Source organism: Typopeltis vanoorti, chromosome 7, assembly GCF_054136105.1.
Source record: "Typopeltis vanoorti isolate ZY-2024b chromosome 7, IOZ_Tvanoo_1.0, whole genome shotgun sequence".
In the NCBI taxonomy this organism is placed as follows: domain Eukaryota; kingdom Metazoa; phylum Arthropoda; class Arachnida; order Uropygi; family Thelyphonidae; genus Typopeltis; species Typopeltis vanoorti.
The window spans coordinates 45,034,548-45,055,843 of record NC_143555.1 but is presented as its reverse complement, the minus strand read 5'-3'; the positions used below and the strand labels follow the sequence as shown (position 1 = coordinate 45,055,843).

Genomic DNA, 21,296 nt, shown 5'->3' with positions numbered 1-21,296 from the left:
ACCCTCTTTTACCTTGCAGTGCCGAGGGTTTATTAATCATCAGACCTCAAACCGTTCACAGGATAAGGTGGTCACCCCTACAGTTTTATATACACTACCTTAGTTTTAGTTTTTAGTTTTATATCCACTACCTAATTCTTATTATGAGAAAAAGAAGAGAGTGTGATATATATTCTAATGAATGAAGAAAAAATGAGATGAATGTGTTGGATAATTTGGATAGAAGAAAGGATTTTTATCAGCAGAATAACATGCCAAAAATGTTAGGAAAGGAAGTTATGAAAAGTGCAGGTTGGATAAGAGATTGAAGCAGTAGACAAAACAAGGAATATACATAAAAATATGTGCAACAGTGTAAAGGAATATTGAGAGAGTGTAAAAAGTGACAGGACTGAGAGAGAGAGAGTAAAAGTGACAGGATTAAGTGAAAGTGACAGCACAAAGAGAAAGAGAGTAAACTGAGAGGATATAAAAGTGACAGGATTTAGAGAGAGAGAGAGAGTGAAAGTGACAAGATTTTGAGAAAGAGTGTGTGGCAGGACTGAGAGAGAGAAAGTGAGAGGATTTTGAGAGAGAGCGAGAGAGCGAGAGGGGATTTTAAGAGAGAGAAAGTAACAGTGACAGGATTTTGAGAGAGAGAGAAAATAAAAGTGACAGGATTTTGTGAGAGAGAAAGTAAAAGTGACAGGATTTTGTGAGAGAGAAAGTAACAGTGACAGGATTTTGAGAGAGAGTAAAAGTGACAGAATTTTGAGAGAGAGAGAGAGAAAGTAACGATGAGGATTTTGAGAGAGAGAGAAAGTAACGATGAGGATTTTGAGAGAGAGAGAGAAAGTAACGATGAGGATTTTGAGAGAGAGAGAAAGTAACGATGAGGATTTTGAGAGAGAGAAAGTAACGATGAGGATTTTGAGAGAGAGAGTAAAAGTGACAGGATTTTGAGAGAGAAAGTAACAGTGATAGGATTTTGTGAGAGAGAGAGAGAGAGAAAAAGTAACGATGAGGATTTTAAGAGAGAGAGAGAGAGTAAAAGTGACAGGATTTTGAGAGAGAGAGAGAGAAAAAAAAGTAACAGTGACATGATTTTGAGGGAGAGAAAGAGAGAAAAAGTAACAGTGACAGGATTTTGAGAGAGAGAAAGTAATAGTGACAGGATTTTGATAGAGAGAGAGAGAGAAAGTAACGGTGACAGGATTTTGAGAGAGAGAGAAAGTAACAGTGACAGGATTTTGAGAGAGAGGGAGAGTGTGTGTGACAGGACTGAGAAAGAGAGAGAGAGAGAGAAAGTGACAGGATTTTGAGAGAGAGAGAGAGTGTGTGTGTGACATACTTGTTTTCATTCATGATTTGAATGAAAACAAGTATGGCATGAGGGAAGACATGAGTTAGTGAAAGCAGTAAAACAGAAGACAGAGTAGTCTGTTGCAACAATAAGACAGTTGAATTGAGAATGAGGGCAATGATAGCAGATGAATGATATGGAGCTTGTTGAATGAAAGAATTTATAAAAAGTGGGTAGTTTTGAATTTGGCAGTCAGAGTCTGGAAAAATTGTTGAAAGAAGTGAGATTGCAGGTGCAAAATCAGGGAAACTATAGCTATTAGGAAGAAAGCTCTTGAGTGAGTCCACCAATACCAACAAGGCAATTGAGTTTGATAAAGTACAAAAAATGCCTAGGTTACTACTGCTGGTAATGAAAGGATTGTTTAGCAAACTGTAAAGCCAGCAATTTGTTTTCTACACATGAATAATTTTATAAAGCAGGTAATTCAAATACAGTAGTTCCCCCTGATCTTCAGGTTTGCTTTCTGCGGTTTCAATTACTCACTGTCAACTCTGCTCTGAAAATATTAAATGGAAAATCCAGAAATAAACAATTCATAAGTTTTAAATTGTGTGCCATTCTGAAATCTCACGCTGTCCTGCCAGGATGTGAATCATCCCTTTGTCCAGCATATCCACGCTGTACTGTACTGTATACACTACCTGCCCTTTAATCACTTAGGGTTAAAATTGGAAGGAATTGAATACACCTAAAATTTCAAAATTTGCACATCGTGCAATTTCTTATGTTTTAGTTATAACAGTACAACCAAAGAAAACTGGGGCTCGTTAGTATATTTTGAATTATTCCAATTCAAAAGTTTTCCTTTTTTTCCCCTTTCCATTTCGTTAACATAGAAGTTTAGGGAGACCACAGTAGATGCATCGCTGCATGACTTTTATTACAGTTTATTGCTATACAATAATTGTTCTATTTTATTATTAGTTATTGTTGTTAATCTCTTATGTGCCTAATTTATAAATTACACTTTATCACAGGTATGTATGTATGCATAGAAAAAAAACATAGTATATAGGGTTTGGTGCTATCTGAGGTATCCACTGGGGGTTTCGGAACATATCCCCTGCAGATGGGGGAGGGGACTACTGTACTTGTTCATCCTGAAGTCTACTGGAATAGGAGAAGAATATTTCTTTCAGTTTAAAAAAGAACACTGATTTTGAATCAAAGTGATATGGCTTTCATCTTGAAACTGATTATATTGGAAAGCAACAGCTGTTGCTCCTAGATAGGATTAACAAAGAAATTTTCATTTGTTTTTATTAGAATTTTTTTTTATTCTTGAAATTAAATTTGAGTGTGAGAGAGAAAGTACCTAAATAAAATATTTTAAAATGAATTTTATGCAAATAATTACATTTTTTTTTATATTATAATTTTTTTTTGTATTACAATTCTGTTGTCTTGTTTATGTGTCGGTAAAAAATCAAAATTACTGAAATACTTGTGGCATGAACCTAACTTGTTTCCGTAAGTGTGAGAAAACAAACACATATAAATATATATAAAACAAACATTTATTTTTTCATCATTCAATTCATTTTTACATATTATATCTGTCAGGATCTTGTGAATATTTTTTTTTTACTGTATCCATTTTTTATAAATGTATGGTTGATGATCTCGTATTCCTAGTTTACAGTTTGCTCATTTGAACAAATAGTTTGAGCTCTGTGTTTAAGGGTGCTCATGATACCTAGTTTTTGTGTTTGGTGGTGGTAAGAATTTTTGTGTATGTACTGGCCTGTGTGTGTGGGTTTGCAGTAGACTGAGAAGGAAAGACAGCCTGAGGGAAGACATGTGACAAGTGTCTGGGAAAGGAAGAGAGTTTTTTTTTTCTATTTCAATGGTGAATTGGATATGTTTGTGTTGTTTGTTTAGGTGGCTAAGGAATGAATTTAGTGCTTTGTGGCCGTGGGGTCAAATGGCAAAAATATCATCAATGTATCTGAGCCAAATTTTGGGCTTTAGGCACACTGACGCTAGAGCTCGTTGCTCCAAGTCTTCCACATAAAAGTTAGCTATTGGGAGGGAGAGGGGAAGGGTGAGCCCATGGCTGTACCTTCTTTTTTAAGGTAAAAATTGTTTTCCACACGAAATATCTGGAGTAGAGTATGTGTGCAAAGAGGGCTGTGATGTGGTGTGGAAATATGTTCTGTAGGAACACAATAATATCGTTGATCAGGACATTGGTGAAAAGGGTTATGTCAAAGTGGACTAATAAATCTTGATCGTTGAGTGTAGTGTAATGTTTTTAATTTTGCTCATGAATTGTTGTGTATTTTTTATGTAGGAAGGGGAATGACCAACCAATTCCTTGAGTGTGGCCACTAATTTTTTGGCTAAGTAGTAATTCGGAGTGTCAATTCCTTCAACAATCGGACATAGTGGCGTGTTTGTTTTGTGTATTTTTGGCAGGCCGTAAATTCTGGGCATGCGGGCATAATGAGGTATTATTTTTTTGGTAGTTTCTTCAGGCCATGTGTTAACGGATTTAATTAATTCAGTTGTTTTCTTTTTGATGCATTTAATGGGGTTGTAGTTTACAATTTGATAGGTGTTGTGGTCCAATACCAAATGGTATATTTTTTCTATGTAGGTTGTCCGATCTAAAACAACGGTAGCGTTCCCTTTGTCTGCTTTTGCAATTATAATGTCCTCATTATTCTAGTAAAGTTACCTTTAATTAATATACTTTATATGCATTGTTAATTCCGTAAACTAATTACCAGTAATGTCCTCATTATTTTTTTAGGGATTTGATGGCCAGTTTTTCCATTTTATTTAGGTTACTGCTTAGTTTTTTGTTTGCGTTTAGCATGTAAGATGTTTCCATACTTATTTTGTCAGCTAGATTGGCAAGGAAGGATCTTAGATCTCTCTCAATATGATAAATGATATCCAGTTTGTTTATGACCTTGGCGCAATGGCATAGTTTAGGCCTTTTTCCAGAAGCGAGAGTTCACCTTGGGTGAGGTTGTAGCTTGATTTGTTAATAACTAGGCCGTGGTCCGATGGTGGATGGTTGCTCCTAACTTCGGTTGCTGGTGATTGGCTGCTCCTTTGGTTATGGTATCCTGATTGTCTTATGCTTTCTTGCTGTTTTAGTGCTTGGAACTTCTTTATTTATTGAGTAATAGGTGCTTGGCCGTGTCGTCTGTGATCTTGTCTAAAATATCCCAAATTTCAGATTTAACTTAGCTGGATAGCTCTAATTTTAGTTGTAAAACTTTGGCTTGGGCAGATGCTAAGTTTTTTAATGCCTCGTGGATTTGTTCCCTTAACAACGCTTTTTCCAACCAGGCATAAATAAGGAGAGCTTTAGCTGATGTAAACTTCTTTTTTTTTAGTTTAATGCAGTTGGGGATTAAGTTGCTGTCTCTACATCGTTTCAGAAAGGCTAGTCAATTAATTAGCAAGGAAACACGTATCTTTAACTTACTGTAGAGCAAGGTTTCTCAAACTTTTTTTTCCGTGGCCCAGTAATTTTTATACTTCATCTTTGTGACCCACTAAAATTTTTTTGGCCAATAGGTAAAATAAAATGGATTTGAATGTTCATAGACTTTTCCTCTATTATTATTATAATAAAGAATCATTTACTCTTACAAAAATTAAAGAAATTAAACTGAAGTCAAGTAATTTATTAATGAGAAGTGTGATGCTGTTGTTTGTTAACTAGAAACTTCAGGTTTGGAGGAAAAGATGATAACTTTATTCTTAAATCCGGTTCGACTTCCAATCGGTTTCTATATCTTTTTTTTTAGAAAATCCAGTGTGAAAAGCCTGTTTCACACTTATAGGTTGTGACAAAAGGCATTAGAAATTTTATCACATTTTCTGCTAAAACTGGGTACTCCTGACGGCAAGAGAGCCAAAAGTCCATCAGTGGTATTGTGTTGAAGATGTCGTATCACACGACAGTTCAATTATAGATTCAATATCTGAATCCAGCAATTCTGTCTTGGATTCTGCATTCACTATGAAAGGGTTCCTTATCCATGCTTTGTTGCTGTTGATTGGGGGGGGGGGGGGGGGGTTACTCCATTTTTTCCAAGTAAGCAAAGTTTGCTTACTTGGAAAAAATGGAGTAAAACCAGGTTTAAAATTGCTTGGTATCTTTAACATAACTATACCCAAGTTAAAAATACTTTCTACATCTATATCTCCTCCTGAGATTTTTATTTAATAAGGTTAAAACACCTTATGGCAGCTTGTTTTGGTAAAATACTTACAAGTTCTGCATTACTAAATCTTGGTATTTCTAGCCTGGCTCCCCACTGATGAGATCTCAATAAAGGTCGAAACCGGTCTGGGTAGTGACCCCTTGCCTTTAATACAAAACATCATACATCCCCTTCTTGGAGATGTGTTTTGGCATTAAGGGTAAATATTAAGATTAGTGATCAGAGCTTGCTCCACCTCTACCACGAGTTGCCTTAGTCTTGCACTACCTGTGGGATCAGCTAGTCTTGCATAAATTGCAGGCGCAAACTAGACATTTTGTCTGTTTGCTTACTTGGAAAAAATGGAGTAAAACCAGGTTTAAAATTGCTTGGTATCTTTAACATTGCCAAGAATAGTCGATTCATGCTGAAGGGGAGAAAGAAATGAAGGATGTACCAATTGGTCACCAACATGCGAAATCATGTGCTTTCTTGTCTGTCGCAGTACTAGTAGTAGCTTGATTTTTGTTGTCGCTTTTTTGCATCTTTTTTTATTATTAATTTGCATGATGGATCCAGTACAGTCAAGAAGTTCTGTTGTTAAATGTTTCAGTAGCTCTTGCAAAAGAATATATTAAATAATGTGCTGACATTCTGCGAAAAATAATCATTAAAAGACAGTCTCCTTGTTCCCCTTTCTCAAGTCATAAAACGTGCAAGTGCAATTGCGGGCGTATCAGGGTTTACTATTAAAAAGAATTCGTAGGGAATCACAAAAGGTGAAGGTTAGCCAAAATTTAAATCTTCCTAAAAAAATGCCAGAGAAAGAAAACCATCAAAACCGTAGCTTTGAATGATTTTGATGTAGACGTTTACGTAGTCAAGAAAAGAATGCCAACTGTTCCGAAATTGATTCCTGTGTTTAAAGAAAAAATTAATTTTCCTTGCAAAAGAGAAACTTTAAGGAAAATACTTCATGAAATTGGATTTTGTTTTAAAAAGTCCCAGAATAAAAGGAAACTTATCATGGAGCAAAGTGACATTATTTTATCTAGAATGCAGTTCTAGATAAAACAATGTCACTTTGTTGTGTATCTAGATGAAACTTGGATTGATAGTAATTTATAGAAAATGTTGGCAGTCTAAAGAAGAATGTGGAGTGCTACAAACCGGAAATGCCTCACAGCACATAATAATTTTGTGTGGGGGTGGAGAAATGGGTTTTTTACCAAATTCAAACTTACTATACAAAGCCAATTCAACTACTGGAGATTACCATGGGCAAATGAATTTTATGATCTTCGAAAAGTGGGCAGAAGAAAAATTGACTCCAAACCTTCCTTAACATGCTGTTGTTATAATTGATAATGCTTCATATCACTCTATTTGTTTAAACAGTTCCAAACTGGTCTAATAAAAAGCAAGTTCTTATGGATTGGCTCTCTGCAAATAACATTTCTCATTCCCCAGATATGTAAAAAATCGAATTACTTAATTTGGTCAAAAGAAACTCGCCCACAACTAAACTATTTAAATTCGACACAATGCTCAAAGAGCATGGATTTCTAGCTTTGAGGCTACCACCATATCATTGTGATATTAATGCTATTGAGTATGTTTGGGCAGAAGTGAAAAGGTTCATTCACCATCGCAACGTAACTGGGGATATTGACATGTTGAAACTTTTTAAGCTTTCAGAACAGGCGACTGAAAGTATTACAGCTCAAAACTGGGGAAAATATTGCTCTCATGTCACATCATTGGAAAATATATACTGGGACAGAGATGGAATTATTGAAGAATTATGCGAACCTTTGGTGATCAGTTTAAGTGAAAGTGATGGAATTTTGGACACCGATTCATATGACTATGAAGATTAAAAGGATTTGATAATGGTATTTTTTTCCAACCTTTTTTTTGCATGAGTTTGTTAAAAGAGTCACAACAAGTCATAAATAATTAATCGGTAATTAAGTAATAATGATATGAAGCATTATTAACACTGATTCAGATGACTATGAAGATTAAAAGGATTTGATAATGGTATTTTTTTCCAACCTTTATTTGCATGGGTTTGTTAAAAGAGTCACAACAACATCATCATCATCATCATCAAATTCCTGCCATGTACCCTCAAGGTATGTACAGGATATGATAGTACTACATGAAAAATTTACATCATTACTAACTTCCTATCTACAATTTTTCTCCAAATCAGTCTGTTACTTGTCGAGACTCCAACATTACCAGATCTTATATTTCTATCGTCTAAGGCACTTTGTACCGTATCAATCCACCTATATCTTGGTCTTCCTCTGGGTCGTTTTCCTGCCAACCTGGCAGAGAACACTTGTTTTGCTAATCTTTCTTCGCCCATTCTGTTTAAGTGACCATACCACGTGAGATTAGCTCTGCTAATGCATTCCTGGATGCTGACAATGTCAAATTCTTTCCTAATATAATCGTTTTTAATATGATACTGCCATTGACGCCATCTGTTCATGACTCTAATTTTTCTCAGGACTTTCATATCTGCAGTCTCTAGTCTTTGATCAAGTGTTTTACTTCTGACCCAGCTCTCAGATCCATAAGTTAAAACTGGTTTGAACACTGTCTTGTATACAGCTAATTTAGTGTTCCGACTAATTTCTCTCTTATTCCATATGAATTTATTCAATTGACTTCCTACCATACCAGCTTTGTTGATTCTGTTGTCAATTTCCATATTTAATTTACCATCTTCACCAAAAATCGTGCCTAAGTAGATGAAATGTTTAATTTGTTCCACAGGCTCTCCATTCACAACACAGTTGACATTTGCAATGATTCTGCCTATTTTCATTGTCTTTGTCTTTTTATTGCTGACCTTCATACCATATCTATTACAACAGTTATTCAATTTAGTCAGAGAATTTGCAGACTTGCAGCGGATTTATTTAGAAGTATAACATCATCTGTATAAAGCAAAGAGCTGACATTAACATCTCTAAGTTTGATATCATGTTTAATACCACTTTCCTTCATAATGTGATCCATATAGATAATGAATAACAGAGGGGATAATGTACATCCTTGTCTCACACCAGAGTTAACATTAAACCATCTTCCTGTCCTTCCTTCAATTCTAACTGCTGACTTACAACTCAAATAGAGACTAAGTATTGCTTGATATAATGCCCCATTGACACCATATAACGGTAGCGTATTGAATAGCTTCTCACTTGGCACCTTGTCATATGCCTTTTCCAAATCAACAAAACTTAAATACATATCTTTGTTATATTCCCATGATTTCTCCACTATTTGTCGTAAAGTGAAGATCTGATCCTGACAGTCTCTATTTGGCCTGAATCCAGCTTGTTCTTCACCAAGCTTTTCTTCCACAATTCTTCTAAACCGTTTCTCAAGTATACTTGCATATATCTTACCAGGAACACTCAGTAGTGATATACCTCTGTAATTCTCACATTCAGTTTTATTTCCCTTTTTATATATGGGTACTATGAGAGCTCTACTCCAATTATCGGGAATTCGTCCCTCTGTGCAGGCTTTCTGAACTATGGAGTGCAGCCACTGTAAGACTTTTATACCACCATACTTCAGCATTTCTGGTCGAATATCATCTACTCTAGCTGCCTTTCCACATTTCAAACCTTTGATGGCTTTTTCTACTTCAAGCATGGATATGTATTCTGACTGCATGCTGGTCAGTGTTTTTTTTTTTTATTACTGTGCTGTCAACACTACTTGTTTCATTTAGCAGTTTCTCAAAATAATTACTCCATACTTCAAGGATATCTTTTTCTCCCATTTTCATGTCACTTTTATCATCTCTAACTCCTTTTACAGCACTCCTTCCTCCATTTCTAAGCTTCTTCAACAACCTACAGAATATTTTGCCACCTTCTTGATATTTATTTTCTATGTTCTTGCCAAAGTCCTCCAATGACTTTTGTTTAGCTAGTTTTACACAGTGTTTAGCATTCTTGCATTTGTCTCTGTATACTCTAAGAGCACAAGCTGACTTATTTGCCAAGAATTTCTGATATGCTTTCTTCTTTTCCTTCACTGCCTCTTTAACTTCCCATGTCAACCATGGATTTTTGATTTTTCTATCCTTGCAGACAACCTCATCACATGCCTCTCTGGCTGAATCAATCATCGTTTTCTTCAAGGCTTGCCGCTGAATCTCCAAGGTTTGGTTCCTCGTCTCAAACTCTTTCATTTTTTCTTCAATAATATTTTTCTGTATTTTAGTAGAGTTCACATCTGAGAGATGCTCAACTTTTATTCTCTTTAAAACTTTCTTACATGTTATTCTGTTCAATATGAAATTCAATTTTATCCCACTCAAGACTAAATAGTGATCACTTCCAATTGGTGAAATTGGTGAAATTGACACACGTCAACATGTCTACTGACTCTTTCTTTACTGTTGCCTTCTTGGAGTAAGATGGTTTACAAGATATTGTTGCTACTGCTTCTTTGTCTCCTGGTAAGTGATGTGATGCAGTGTCCTGTTTTTATTTTTTGGACCTCCTCTTCATCCTTTCACCTCTGGCATGCAAGAGTATGATGGGTGGTTTGACAGAGTATTTTTTTTTTTGTGTGTGTTTTGCATCTATTGACTTTGTTCTCATGAACTTTAATCCCACATCAGGCATTTTTCTGGCATTTAAAGCAGAATAAAAGGTTTGTAATCTAGAGCCTTACTAAGCAGCTGAGACAACCTATTTGACAGATGGTGGTGGTGGTTTTGATCTGTTGAAGGTAAGGATGATGTTCCTGGTGGGAGCCAGTTTTCCATCTCTACATTTTAGGATTATTTTTATAGCTGTCACTCTAGAAAGTTTTAATATTCTTTTTCTTAGAACCTTAAAGCTTTAAGTTCTAATTTTTCAGATTGCGTCACTGTTGCTACTTCAATAAGAATATCTCCTGGAAGTTTCTTTACAGATTTTGGAGATCTGCCAACCCTTACAAACTCTTCTGTATGAAGGAAAGCTTGGTGAAGAACAAGCTGGATTCAGGCCAAATAGAGGCTGTCAGGATCAGATCTTCACTTTACGACAAATAGTCGAGAAAGCATGGGAATATAACAAAGATCTGTATTTAAGTTTTGTCGATTTGGAAAAGGCATATGACAAGGTGCCAAGAGAGAAGCTATTCAATACGCTGCAGTTATATGGTGTCAATGGGGCATTATATCAAGCAATACTTAGTCTTTATTTGAGTTGTGAGTCAGCAGTTAGAATTGAAGGAAGTACAGGAGGATGGTTTAGTGTTAAATCTGGTGTGAGACAAGGATGTACATTATCCCCTCTGTTATTCATTATCTATATGGATCACATTGTGAAGGAATGTGGTATTAAACCTGATATCAAAATTGGAGATGTTAATGTCAGCTCTTTGCTTTATGCGGATGATGTTGTACTTCTAAATAAATCCGCTACAAGTCTGCAAGATTCTCTGACTAAATTTAATAGCTGTTGTAATAGATATGGTATGAAGGTCAGCAATAAAAAGACAAAGACAATGAAAATAGGCAGAATCATTGAAAATGTCAACTGTGTTGTGAATGGGGAACCTGTGGAACAGGTAAAACATTTCAGCTACTTAGGCACAATTTTTACTGAAGATGGTAAACTAAATATAGAAACAGACAACAGAATCAGCAAAGCTGGTATCGTGGGAAGTCAATTGAATAAATTCATATGGAATAAGAAAGAAATTAGTCGGAACACTAAATTAGCTGTATACAAGACTGTGTTCAAACCAATTTTAACTTATGGATCCGAGAGCTGGGTCAGAAGTAAAACACTTGACCAAAGACTAGAGACCGCAGATATGAGAGTCCTGAGAAAGATTAGAGGCGTGAACAGATGGCATCAATGGCAATATCATATTAAAAATGAGGATATTAGGAAAGAACTTAACATTGTCAGTATCCAGGAATGCGTTAGCAGAGCTAATCTCAGATGGTATGGTCACTTAAATAGAATGGGAGAGGAAAGATTAGCAAAACAAGTGTTCTCTGCCAGGTTGGCAGGAAAACGACCCAGAGGAAGACCAAGATATAGGTGGATTGATACGGTACAAAGTGCCTTAGGCGATAGAAATATAAGATCTGATAATGTTGCAGTCTTGACAAGTAACAGACTGATTTGGAGGAAAATTGTAGATAGGAAGTTAGTAATGATGTAATTTTTTCATGTAGTACTGTCATATCCTGTACACCCCTTGAGGGTACATGGCAGGAATTTGATGATGATGATGATGATGATGATGTTCAACTTGTGGAACACAGAATTAAGAAAAGTGGTGCATTTGTTGCAGCTTTTGATGTTTTGTGTTTCTTATTTAAATTTCTGTTGATAAACTAAAGGCTCCTAATAAACAAGAGGATGAAAAATTATTCATTCACAGGATAAGATTGATTCAGTGCCAGAACTCCCTACCCATCATGGAGGCTCAACTCTCTGGCAAGCAATGACTGCACTCAGGAGTGGAAAACCAGGGCTATCCTAGATGCTATACCTGCACAACAGCAAGCCTTGGTCCCTGTTCTTCAATCATTGGGAAGAAGAATTACTGTAACACTGTTGATCCATGCAGGCAAGCCCACCAGACAACTGACCCAGGTCAGGCAATCCAGGACTACCTGTAATGCCAAAGCAGCATGACAGTATCAGGATCCCCCCCCCCCTTTCTAGATGTCTGTGAGCTGCATTGCATGGCAAACATGGTAGCAAGGCATTAGATCCCAGTGATGGTAATCTGGAAGACAAGCAGTAAAATAGACCTTGGAAGAAAAGCATAGTAAAAGAATAAGAATGAAAAGGGGGACCTCCCAGTACCATCACCGGGAGATATTTTCCTCCATGAGGAGGTGTCTCGCATAGAAGGGTTCAGTTAAGGGATGTATGCTAAAATATCAGAGTCTGTAAAAGCATGTTTTTGAAGAAGAATCAATGTCAGACTGAATTTGCTGGCCTAAGTTAGTAGAGTGAATAGGATACTCGCTCTCCCACAAATAGGTTGTGAGTTCGAGCTCCATCGTGGGCATGAGTATTTGTAAAAGCCTGCTCTAAATGAGCTTGTACAGCTCCTTGAATATTTATAACTCATTTTTTTTTAAATAAAAAAATACACAGCAATGGGGGGAGGGAGGAAACTCAACAGATAAATACCATAATCAAACAAGAACTGTATAAAAGAAATATGTTACTGACAAATTCTAAGAAGGAAGTAATGTTGTAGTAGTGCATAAGCAATGCTGAGCACAAGGAAGAAAAGTGGGAAGTATTGTTATTATTACATCAGCACTCCATGGAGTCAGACTCATTAAGGGAGACCCTGAATTATGTCAAGCATTGTCAAACATTTGTGCAATATCTACCATAATTCACTTTGAACTCATTCACAGTCAAGGTACCTACAACAGACTCTGGCAACCTATTCCATTCATTTACCGCTATCCAAGTAAAAAATGTAGTCCTCACAACCTTGCTAACTACACTCTTGCTCAATTTCCTACCCAGTCTATTTAAATCATCCTGCAATTTACATATTAATTGACTATTGTACTATCCAATTTTGTATCATTGTCAAATAATGGAATAGTTCCTCTCAGATCACTTCCTATATTGTTCATGCACAAATTAATTAGTAGTGATCCAAGAACAGAGTTTTGCTGCATGCCACTAGTCACAGGCCTTCTAGTAAACTCTACTCCTGAATAAACTACTGTCTCATATCTCTCTATCAACCATCCTCTTAACCACTTCATCAACTTTATATCCATCCCCATGTGCTGCAATTGATTGATAAGAATTCCATGTGGTATAGTACGCCCACAGATTCGAGACCCTTCGACACTTCTGCACATGTGAAAAGAAGGAGAATCCATTTCGATTATAGGGTAATCAATCCGTATTGTGGGATGGGCTGTTTATTACTACACATCAGAAAATTAACTTCTCGTTTATGGTCATTGTAATTTTTAAAGTAATAACTATTTTGCTTGTATAACAGTTGGAAAAGTTTACATATAAAGCACGTAAATTCGCGTGATGGTGACCAATTCATACATCACCTTATTTCTTTCTCCCCTTCAACATGAATGGATTCTTCTTGGCAGCTTGCCAGCGACAGCTCTCTATACTGTGGTCAGACTATATCTCCTGTCAAAGCCTTTGCAAAGTCCAGCAGTATCACTGTATTATAAAAAGCATAAGCAACTTACTGAGCAATGACATACACTTCAGAAAACCATGCCCCCCACCCCCCACCCATAGAGGATTCCATTTCTGTCTATCCATTTCTATATTTTGCTCTCTTGACCAACTTCTCCAGTACCTTGACTACACCTCCTGATATGCTGATCAGTCAGTAATTTGCTACCTAAGTCTTGGAGCCCTCCCCCCTTTATGCAATGGAACTATTTTCCCCACTTTCCAACCTCTCCCCTTGAGACCAACCACGAGAATTAAATTAAACAATGTGGTCAAAGGCACTGCCAATTCCCTAGCACCTTCTTGTAAAACTTGAGCTGTATACCATCTAACCCCCATAACTGCATTCACATCAAGGTTTTGTAATATCTTGTGCATTTCCAGTTCATCTACCTCTATTTTCATATAAGTCCTTGCCTCTGTTCTTAACTGCAGTATCTCCAGTTGCATGATATACTCTTGCAACGTGTTCACTAAGTAATTTAACTATTTCATCCGATTCAGTTACCTTCCTATCACTAGCATTCATTAAAATTATTCTGCTATAAACATTCTTCCTTTTACTTAGAACATAACAAAAGAACTCTTCGGGGAGTTCTTTTGTTATGTTGTTCAGCCTTCTGGTCTGTGCTATGTGTTGCTTATGTGCCTGCTGGTCACTTTTCTCTTTGCATTACCTCTACAAATTTTTCTTTCTTTTTAAAGCTCCTGCTTAATGATAATATTCATATATTTAACTACTGCTTGATTTATTCTCCTGATTCTTGGTATGCAAGTTTGCTATTACTTATCACAAACACTGCATGGTGTGTGTCAAAACTCCATGGGAGACTCAGGAAGTTAAAGAGGCAGTCAAAGGAAAGAAGAAGAAGAAGAAAGCATATCCAAAGTTTCTGGCAAGTAATTCTTTCTTTTAAGGTTACACGGTGATCAGCACTCATATATGTAAATTTAAGGACACAAAAACACATGTGTTGAACAGATTATTTTATTAATTACTAATAAAATAAAACTTGACATTTAGACCCCTGTATCGAGGTCATCACTGAAAATTAAAAACACTACACTCAACGACCAAGATTTATTAGTCAGCTTTGACATAACTTCCCTTTTCACCAATGTCCCAATCAATGACAAGATCTTGCTCCTACAGAACATATTTCTACACGACATCACGGCCCTCTTTGCCCACGTACTCTGCTCCGGATATTTCATGTGGCAAAACAATTTTTACCTTCAAAAAGAAGGTACAGCCATGGGATCAGCACTCCCCCCCCCCCAATAGCTAACTTTTATATCCAAGACTTTGAGCAACGTGCTCTAGAGACAGCATGTCTAAAGCCCAAAATTTGGCTCAGATACGTCGACGATATTTTCGCCATTTGGCCCCATGGCCGCGAAGCTCTAAATACATTCCTTAGCCACCTAGACAAACAACACAAACATATCCAATTCACCATTGAAATGGAAAAAAACAACTCTCTTCCTTTCCCAGACACACTTGTCACACGTCCTCCCTCTGGCTGTCTCTCCTTCTCAGTTTACCGCAAACCTGTACATACACAAAAACTAGGTGTCATTAGCACCCTTAAACACAGAGCTCAAACTATTTGTTCAAATGAGCAAGCTGTAAACTAGGAATACAAGATCATCAACCATACGTTTATCAAAAATGGATACAGTAAAAAAACTATTCACAAGATCCTCCATAAAGATACCAGTAAGAACAAAAAAGATTTCAAGAATGCTATTGCCATTCCTTATGTTAGAGGCATTTCTGAAAAAATAGACAGAACACTACGCAAATACAACATTAAAACCACCTTTAAACCCCCAAATAAGTTAAGACATCTACTCAGTTCTTCTAAAGATCCTCTTCCACACCTAGCCCACCCAGGGGTGTACAAAATACAATGCACATGTAACATACCATACATAGGGGAAACAGGGCGAACTATCCCAATCAGACAAGACAAACACAAACGACACATTAAATACATCCATTTTGGTAAAACTGGCCTTTCTGACCACTCACTCCACATACCACAGAATTGATTGGAAAAATACCAATTTGAGAGAAAATTTAAAGAGTCATGTGAAATGCTCAAACACAACCCAAATCTCAACAAAAATGATGGCCTAACCATTTCAAGAATGTGGAGGACCCATCTACAACCTGTATAACAACCTAAACTAGTCATAGAAAAATCCCACTACAAGAAGACAACCTGGTGAAGTGTTTGTAACATTCAACAGCAACTGAAAGAAATCATATTATATCAATCAGAACTATCCAGAAGAATATTAATACATGAGGACTTTAGCAGTTTATTGTAGTTGTATTTATTTATTTTTTTTATTTATTTATTATTATTATTATTATTATTATTATTTATATATATATTTTTTAATTACTAGAGGTCAGGCTAGGAAAAAGGATTAATTAACTACGTAGATTTAGTTTACCAATATACAGGGCATGAGCATGTAGCTTGGTTCCTTATACACTTGTATTCTTCTGATGATGACCTCGATACAGGGGTCGAAACATCAAGATTTATTTTATTAGTAATTAATAAAATAATCTCTTCAACACGTGTGTTTTTGTGTCCCTAAATTTACAAATATGAGTGGCAAGTAAGTCAGCTTGTGCTCTTAGGGAATAGAGAGAAAAATGTAAGAAAGTGAAACACACGTGTAATAGCTAAATAAGTCATGGGAAGACTTTGCTAAGAACATAGGGGAAAAAAAAAAAAAGCTATTGAAAAAGCTTAGCAATGGAGGAAGGAATATTGTAAAATGAATCAGAGATGACATGAAAACTGGAGATAAAGATATTCTAGATATCTGGAGTAATTACTTGGAGACATTGCTGAATGAAACAGGCAGTAGCAGCATGGTGGTGGAAAACACTCAACATGAATACTATCAGGAATACATAGTAATACTTGGAGTAGAAAGAGCCCCATCAAAAACCTGAAATGTGGAAAGGCTGACGGAACAGATGATATTCGACCTGAATTGCTCAAATATAGAGGCATAAAATTTTCACAGTGGTTACCTGCATAATTCAGAAGGTCTTGTAAGAGGATCAAATTCCAGATGATTGAAGTAGAGCTTCTTATAGCACCCATTAACAAAAAAAAAAAGAAAAAAAGAAAAAAAAAAAGGGAAATAAAACTGAACATGAGAATCACAGAGGTATTTCCGAACTGAGCATTTCTAGTAAGATTTATGCAAGCCAATTTGAGAAACAACTAAGAAAATTTGTTGAAGAGAAGATTGGAAAAGAACAAGATGGATTAAGGCCAAATAGATGTTGCCAGGATCAGGTTTTCACCTTAAGTCAAATAGCTGAGCAATCATGAGAATATAACAGTAATATAATCTGTATTTATGCTTCACATATTTGGAAAAGCTATTCAAAATGATATAGTTATATGATGTAAATGAAACATTATATCAAGGAATACTCAGTGAATATTTGAGTTATAATTCGGCAGTTAGTTCAAACTGAAGGAGGTAGAGGATGATGGTTTGATGTTAAATTAGGTGTGTGAGACAGGGGTGCACATTATCTTCACTGTTATTCATCGGTAGAGATCATATTATGAAAGAGTGATATTATAATTGCATCAAAAGTAGATATATTAATCTCAGCTCTTTAGTTTTAAGCAAATGACGTTATACTTATAAATAAATCCAGTAAAAATCTGCAGGATTCCCTAACTAAATTGAATAACTTTAAATCAGCAATAAAAAGACAAAAGCAATGAAAATAGGGTAGAAACATTGAAAACATCAACTGTATCCTGAATGGGGAACATTATTTCATTAATAATATTAATGAAATAATATATATATATATATATTTATTTATTTAGGCACAAGCTTCAGTAAAGGCAGCAAATTAAATATGAAAATGAACAACGAAATTGACAAAGCTTGTTTGGTATGAAGTCAACTGAATAATTGTGAATGGAATAAGAGAAATTAGTAGCAAAACACTGAACTGGTTGTATACAAGACAGCATTCGAACCAATTTTAACTCATGAATCTGAAAGTTGGTTTAGAAATACAAACTTGATCAAAGATTGGAGACTACTACAAATATACGAAATATTAGGAGGATGGCATTAAGAAGAACTTGACATTGTAGGCATTCAGGTATTTGTTAGCAGAGCTAATCTCAGGTGGTATGGGCAGTTAAACAGAATGGAAGAGGAAAAGTTAGCAAAACAAATGCTCAATGCCAGGATGGTAGGAAAAAGACCCAGAGGAATACCACAAACTAGGAGGATTGATGCAGTAAAAAGTTTCTTAGAAGACAGAAATATAAGATCTGATAATATTCGTCTTGAAAGATAAGAGATTAATTTGGAGGAAAATCAACAGGAAGCTAGTAATGATGCAACTTTTTCATATATTACTCATAGTGTCCTGTACAATCCCTGAGGGTACATGTCAGGAATTTGATGGCATTGTGCAGCTTATCAAGTGACAAGTCCAAAACCTCAGATTCACATTCAGCCTACATCTGGAAAAAATAAAGCCATAAACAAATCAAAATCCAAAAGTGAGGGAACTAAACACAGTAAAAGTGCATCATGCTCATATGGCTGACAGATCTTCAAGTTCCTGGTTGAGGCTACTATTTGCAACTTCTACCCTTTCACACTTTCATCTGTCAGATCTTGGTGGTGTTATTTTAATACTACTGAAGGATAAGGCTAACTTTGGCATTAGTTTTTTTCTTCAATTGTTGTACATATGACTAAAGCAAGTCATGTCCCACTGAAAACAGCTACCTACTTCCTCTGAACCCTTGCCAGAAAGACATCAGAAAAATCCTCATTTTTCTAGTCTAGACAATCCCTCCCCTTCCTCACCAGACACAACTGCACTGGAATTATTTGTTCCAGAAGCACACCCATTGATTCCAAAGGAGAGATAAAGATCAGCCATCAAATTGTGCCAAAATCTCTTACACATAATGGAGAATGTCCCCCTCAACAGCAGCCAACTTTTTCCATATCTGGTAGCCTATCAATTATTAATCATCAAGTATGAATTCTGCCTTTCTCTCTTCACAATTTAAAACAGCAAAGGTTGGTTGATTGATGGAGCCTCTGCTACTAATGGCCCGCAAAAAGTTAAGCAAGTTTGAGCATGGTTAGTATTGTAAGGGGTCAATTGTTCAATGCTGTTGGCACACTCTCCCTCGATGAGTCTTTGGACTCCCTGGAGGCGTCACATAATAATAATAATAATAATATTTGGACACAAGCTGGAAAGGTTTGAATAAACTCCTGCCATCATTCTTGACATTTCCATGGCATTTGATTTGTTTTGACATAGAGGCCTACTCAAGAATCTACCATTTTCTGGTCTTACCAGCATTCATTCCAACTGAGGCATTAGTTTTTATCAAGTTTTAACAACTCACTATGCACCCTGCATAGTGAACAACTCACTCACTATGCAGGGTGCTGTGCAACTCTGTTCAAATGGTTTACTTCTATAGTACTAGACCATTCAAAGATCATTACAGGTTCAATTTTAGTGCTAACAAGAGGAACTTTTCCTAGGCCTTTTTTTTTTGGCTGGTTCATGAGTTAGCTGATATTTGATACATGCAAGAAGAGTTCCCCCCCCACTCCTGACAACTTAGATTTTTAACTCCACAGCTCAAAAGCACTATAACCTACACTATTTCAGACATAATATATATCAGTTGTGGTTTTGCATTGCAAGACGGCATCATTTTCTTGCCATAATCTCTTTCTTGAAAGTCCTGATTCACTGAAGTATTCAAGCTATGAGTAATACCCAAAGGGTGAAGACTGGCTGCCCACCAGTATTCAGAAAGTTAGTTGGGACTGAAGGAGCTCTGCCTACTCCCTTTAGGATAAAAAAAAAAAAGAAGAAAGCTATAATATTTCTATAGAATTTTTTTGACTGCATAAAATGGTAGACAGTTTTTCTTTTCAGAATATCCCACAAACACCAAAATATTCAAAACCTTTCTACTTCATTTACACTTTTACTCCTACACATAAATGAATTTCACTCCCTAACCTCCTAAAATCTTATCTACAGTCTTGCTCTTTATTTGACAAAATCCTGCATGCTAAAACATTCCCTAGTTTCATTCTCTGATAATCTTCAGTGGGGCAGAGAGCAACCAGTTAACCTCACTGCTCCCATAACACTCATATTTCTTGTGAGACATGTTGTGCACAACATGTCAAAACATGAAGCAAATGACAAGATTTCACTTCAATTTTTCTTACCTTTGATAATACTTGATTCTCCAGATAAGATAATATTTCTCTTATTGGAGTGATGTATGCCCCGGGTTTTACATTTCAGGAAGGAAAACTTCATATTCATAGTCTCCTCTGACACTGTACCTCTTCTGACATTTGGGATGTGAGAAGAGCACAGTGTTTTGTTGGCTCAAAACTTTCCTAAAATGCTTTGCGCTATCCAGAAGAGAGTGATTTGCTTTGTTCACAGATTCACTCTGATCAATTTCTTGTAATGCCATTTCACTTCTACCTAATGCTTTTTCTATAACTATTTTCATAACTACTGGCCAACATCATTCCTCCACTTTTTCTCTTGGTGTTTAAAATGCATGAGCAAATGCTAGATGGCATTCATGCACAGTTACAGTTACAAATTTAGACCAACTTCACATCCTTCTCTTTCATTCCTTTAACCTCTGTTCTTCAGATCAACCTTTCTCATGCTGTTGCACAAAGAAACATGACTTTCATTCATTCAAGAAACAGGATACCAACTGTTGTGTAATAGGTTTTTTGTGGCCTCTGTGTATGTGTTGGGTGGGATATATTGCACATATATATATATATACTGTTGTATATTTGATGTAATAGAGACATTTAAAATATTCCAAACTTGCTAAAATACTTACATGTTCCACCATTTCTTAAAAAAAAGTTGAAAACCAAAAGTGTACATCTTTGCAACAATTTCAAAAGTGAAGAGTGCAAGAAAGAACCATTCTGCTTTATTGATATCAAATGCAATGAGTCCTGCATTCATTAGGATTAATATGTCAAAAAAATATCGGAAATACCTGAAAATTAATAGAAATTTATTTATATTGTTTTTGTTCTAAATATTCAAAATCTTTACACTATTTAAGTATTATAAATAGATAATACATGTGTTATTATAACAAATTAATTAAAATATTTTCTAATTTTTGTTAAGGGCTAATTTTTAGTCTAGAAATTGTCATATGAACTATTATTTTTTTTTTAATTTTTGCCATACAAAGGATACTGCAAAAAGGTCCTAAAATGATAAAGCTTTATTATTAACCATAAATAAAATATTATATATCAACAAAATAGCAAACATCTAGCATAATAAGCAATCCCTATCATATCAACCAAGTTCACCAATTTTAATTCGTAAACATGCAAAAAAAAAAGTATTCTTTAAAATCTTATTCTGGGTCACCTAATGAGTTAATGAAGATTTACTCAATAAACTCTTAAAATTCATTCAAACTATAT

At 35.7% G+C, this 21,296-nt stretch overlaps 1 protein-coding gene across 2 annotated transcripts in view; it reads right to left on the bottom strand.

Annotated features, from left to right (window-relative positions):
• The window catches only part of LOC150104641 (two pore channel protein 2-like), a 480,610-nt gene that overhangs the window by 169,622 nt on the left and 289,692 nt on the right, over nt 1-21,296 (bottom strand). For both annotated transcript variants that reach the window (XM_090395240.1, XM_090395242.1), the window contains exon 10: nt 20,687-20,851. In XM_090395240.1, coding sequence (XP_090251366.1) covers nt 20,687-20,851 — 165 coding nt within the window. The remainder of the gene's footprint in view (nt 1-20,686; nt 20,852-21,296) is intronic.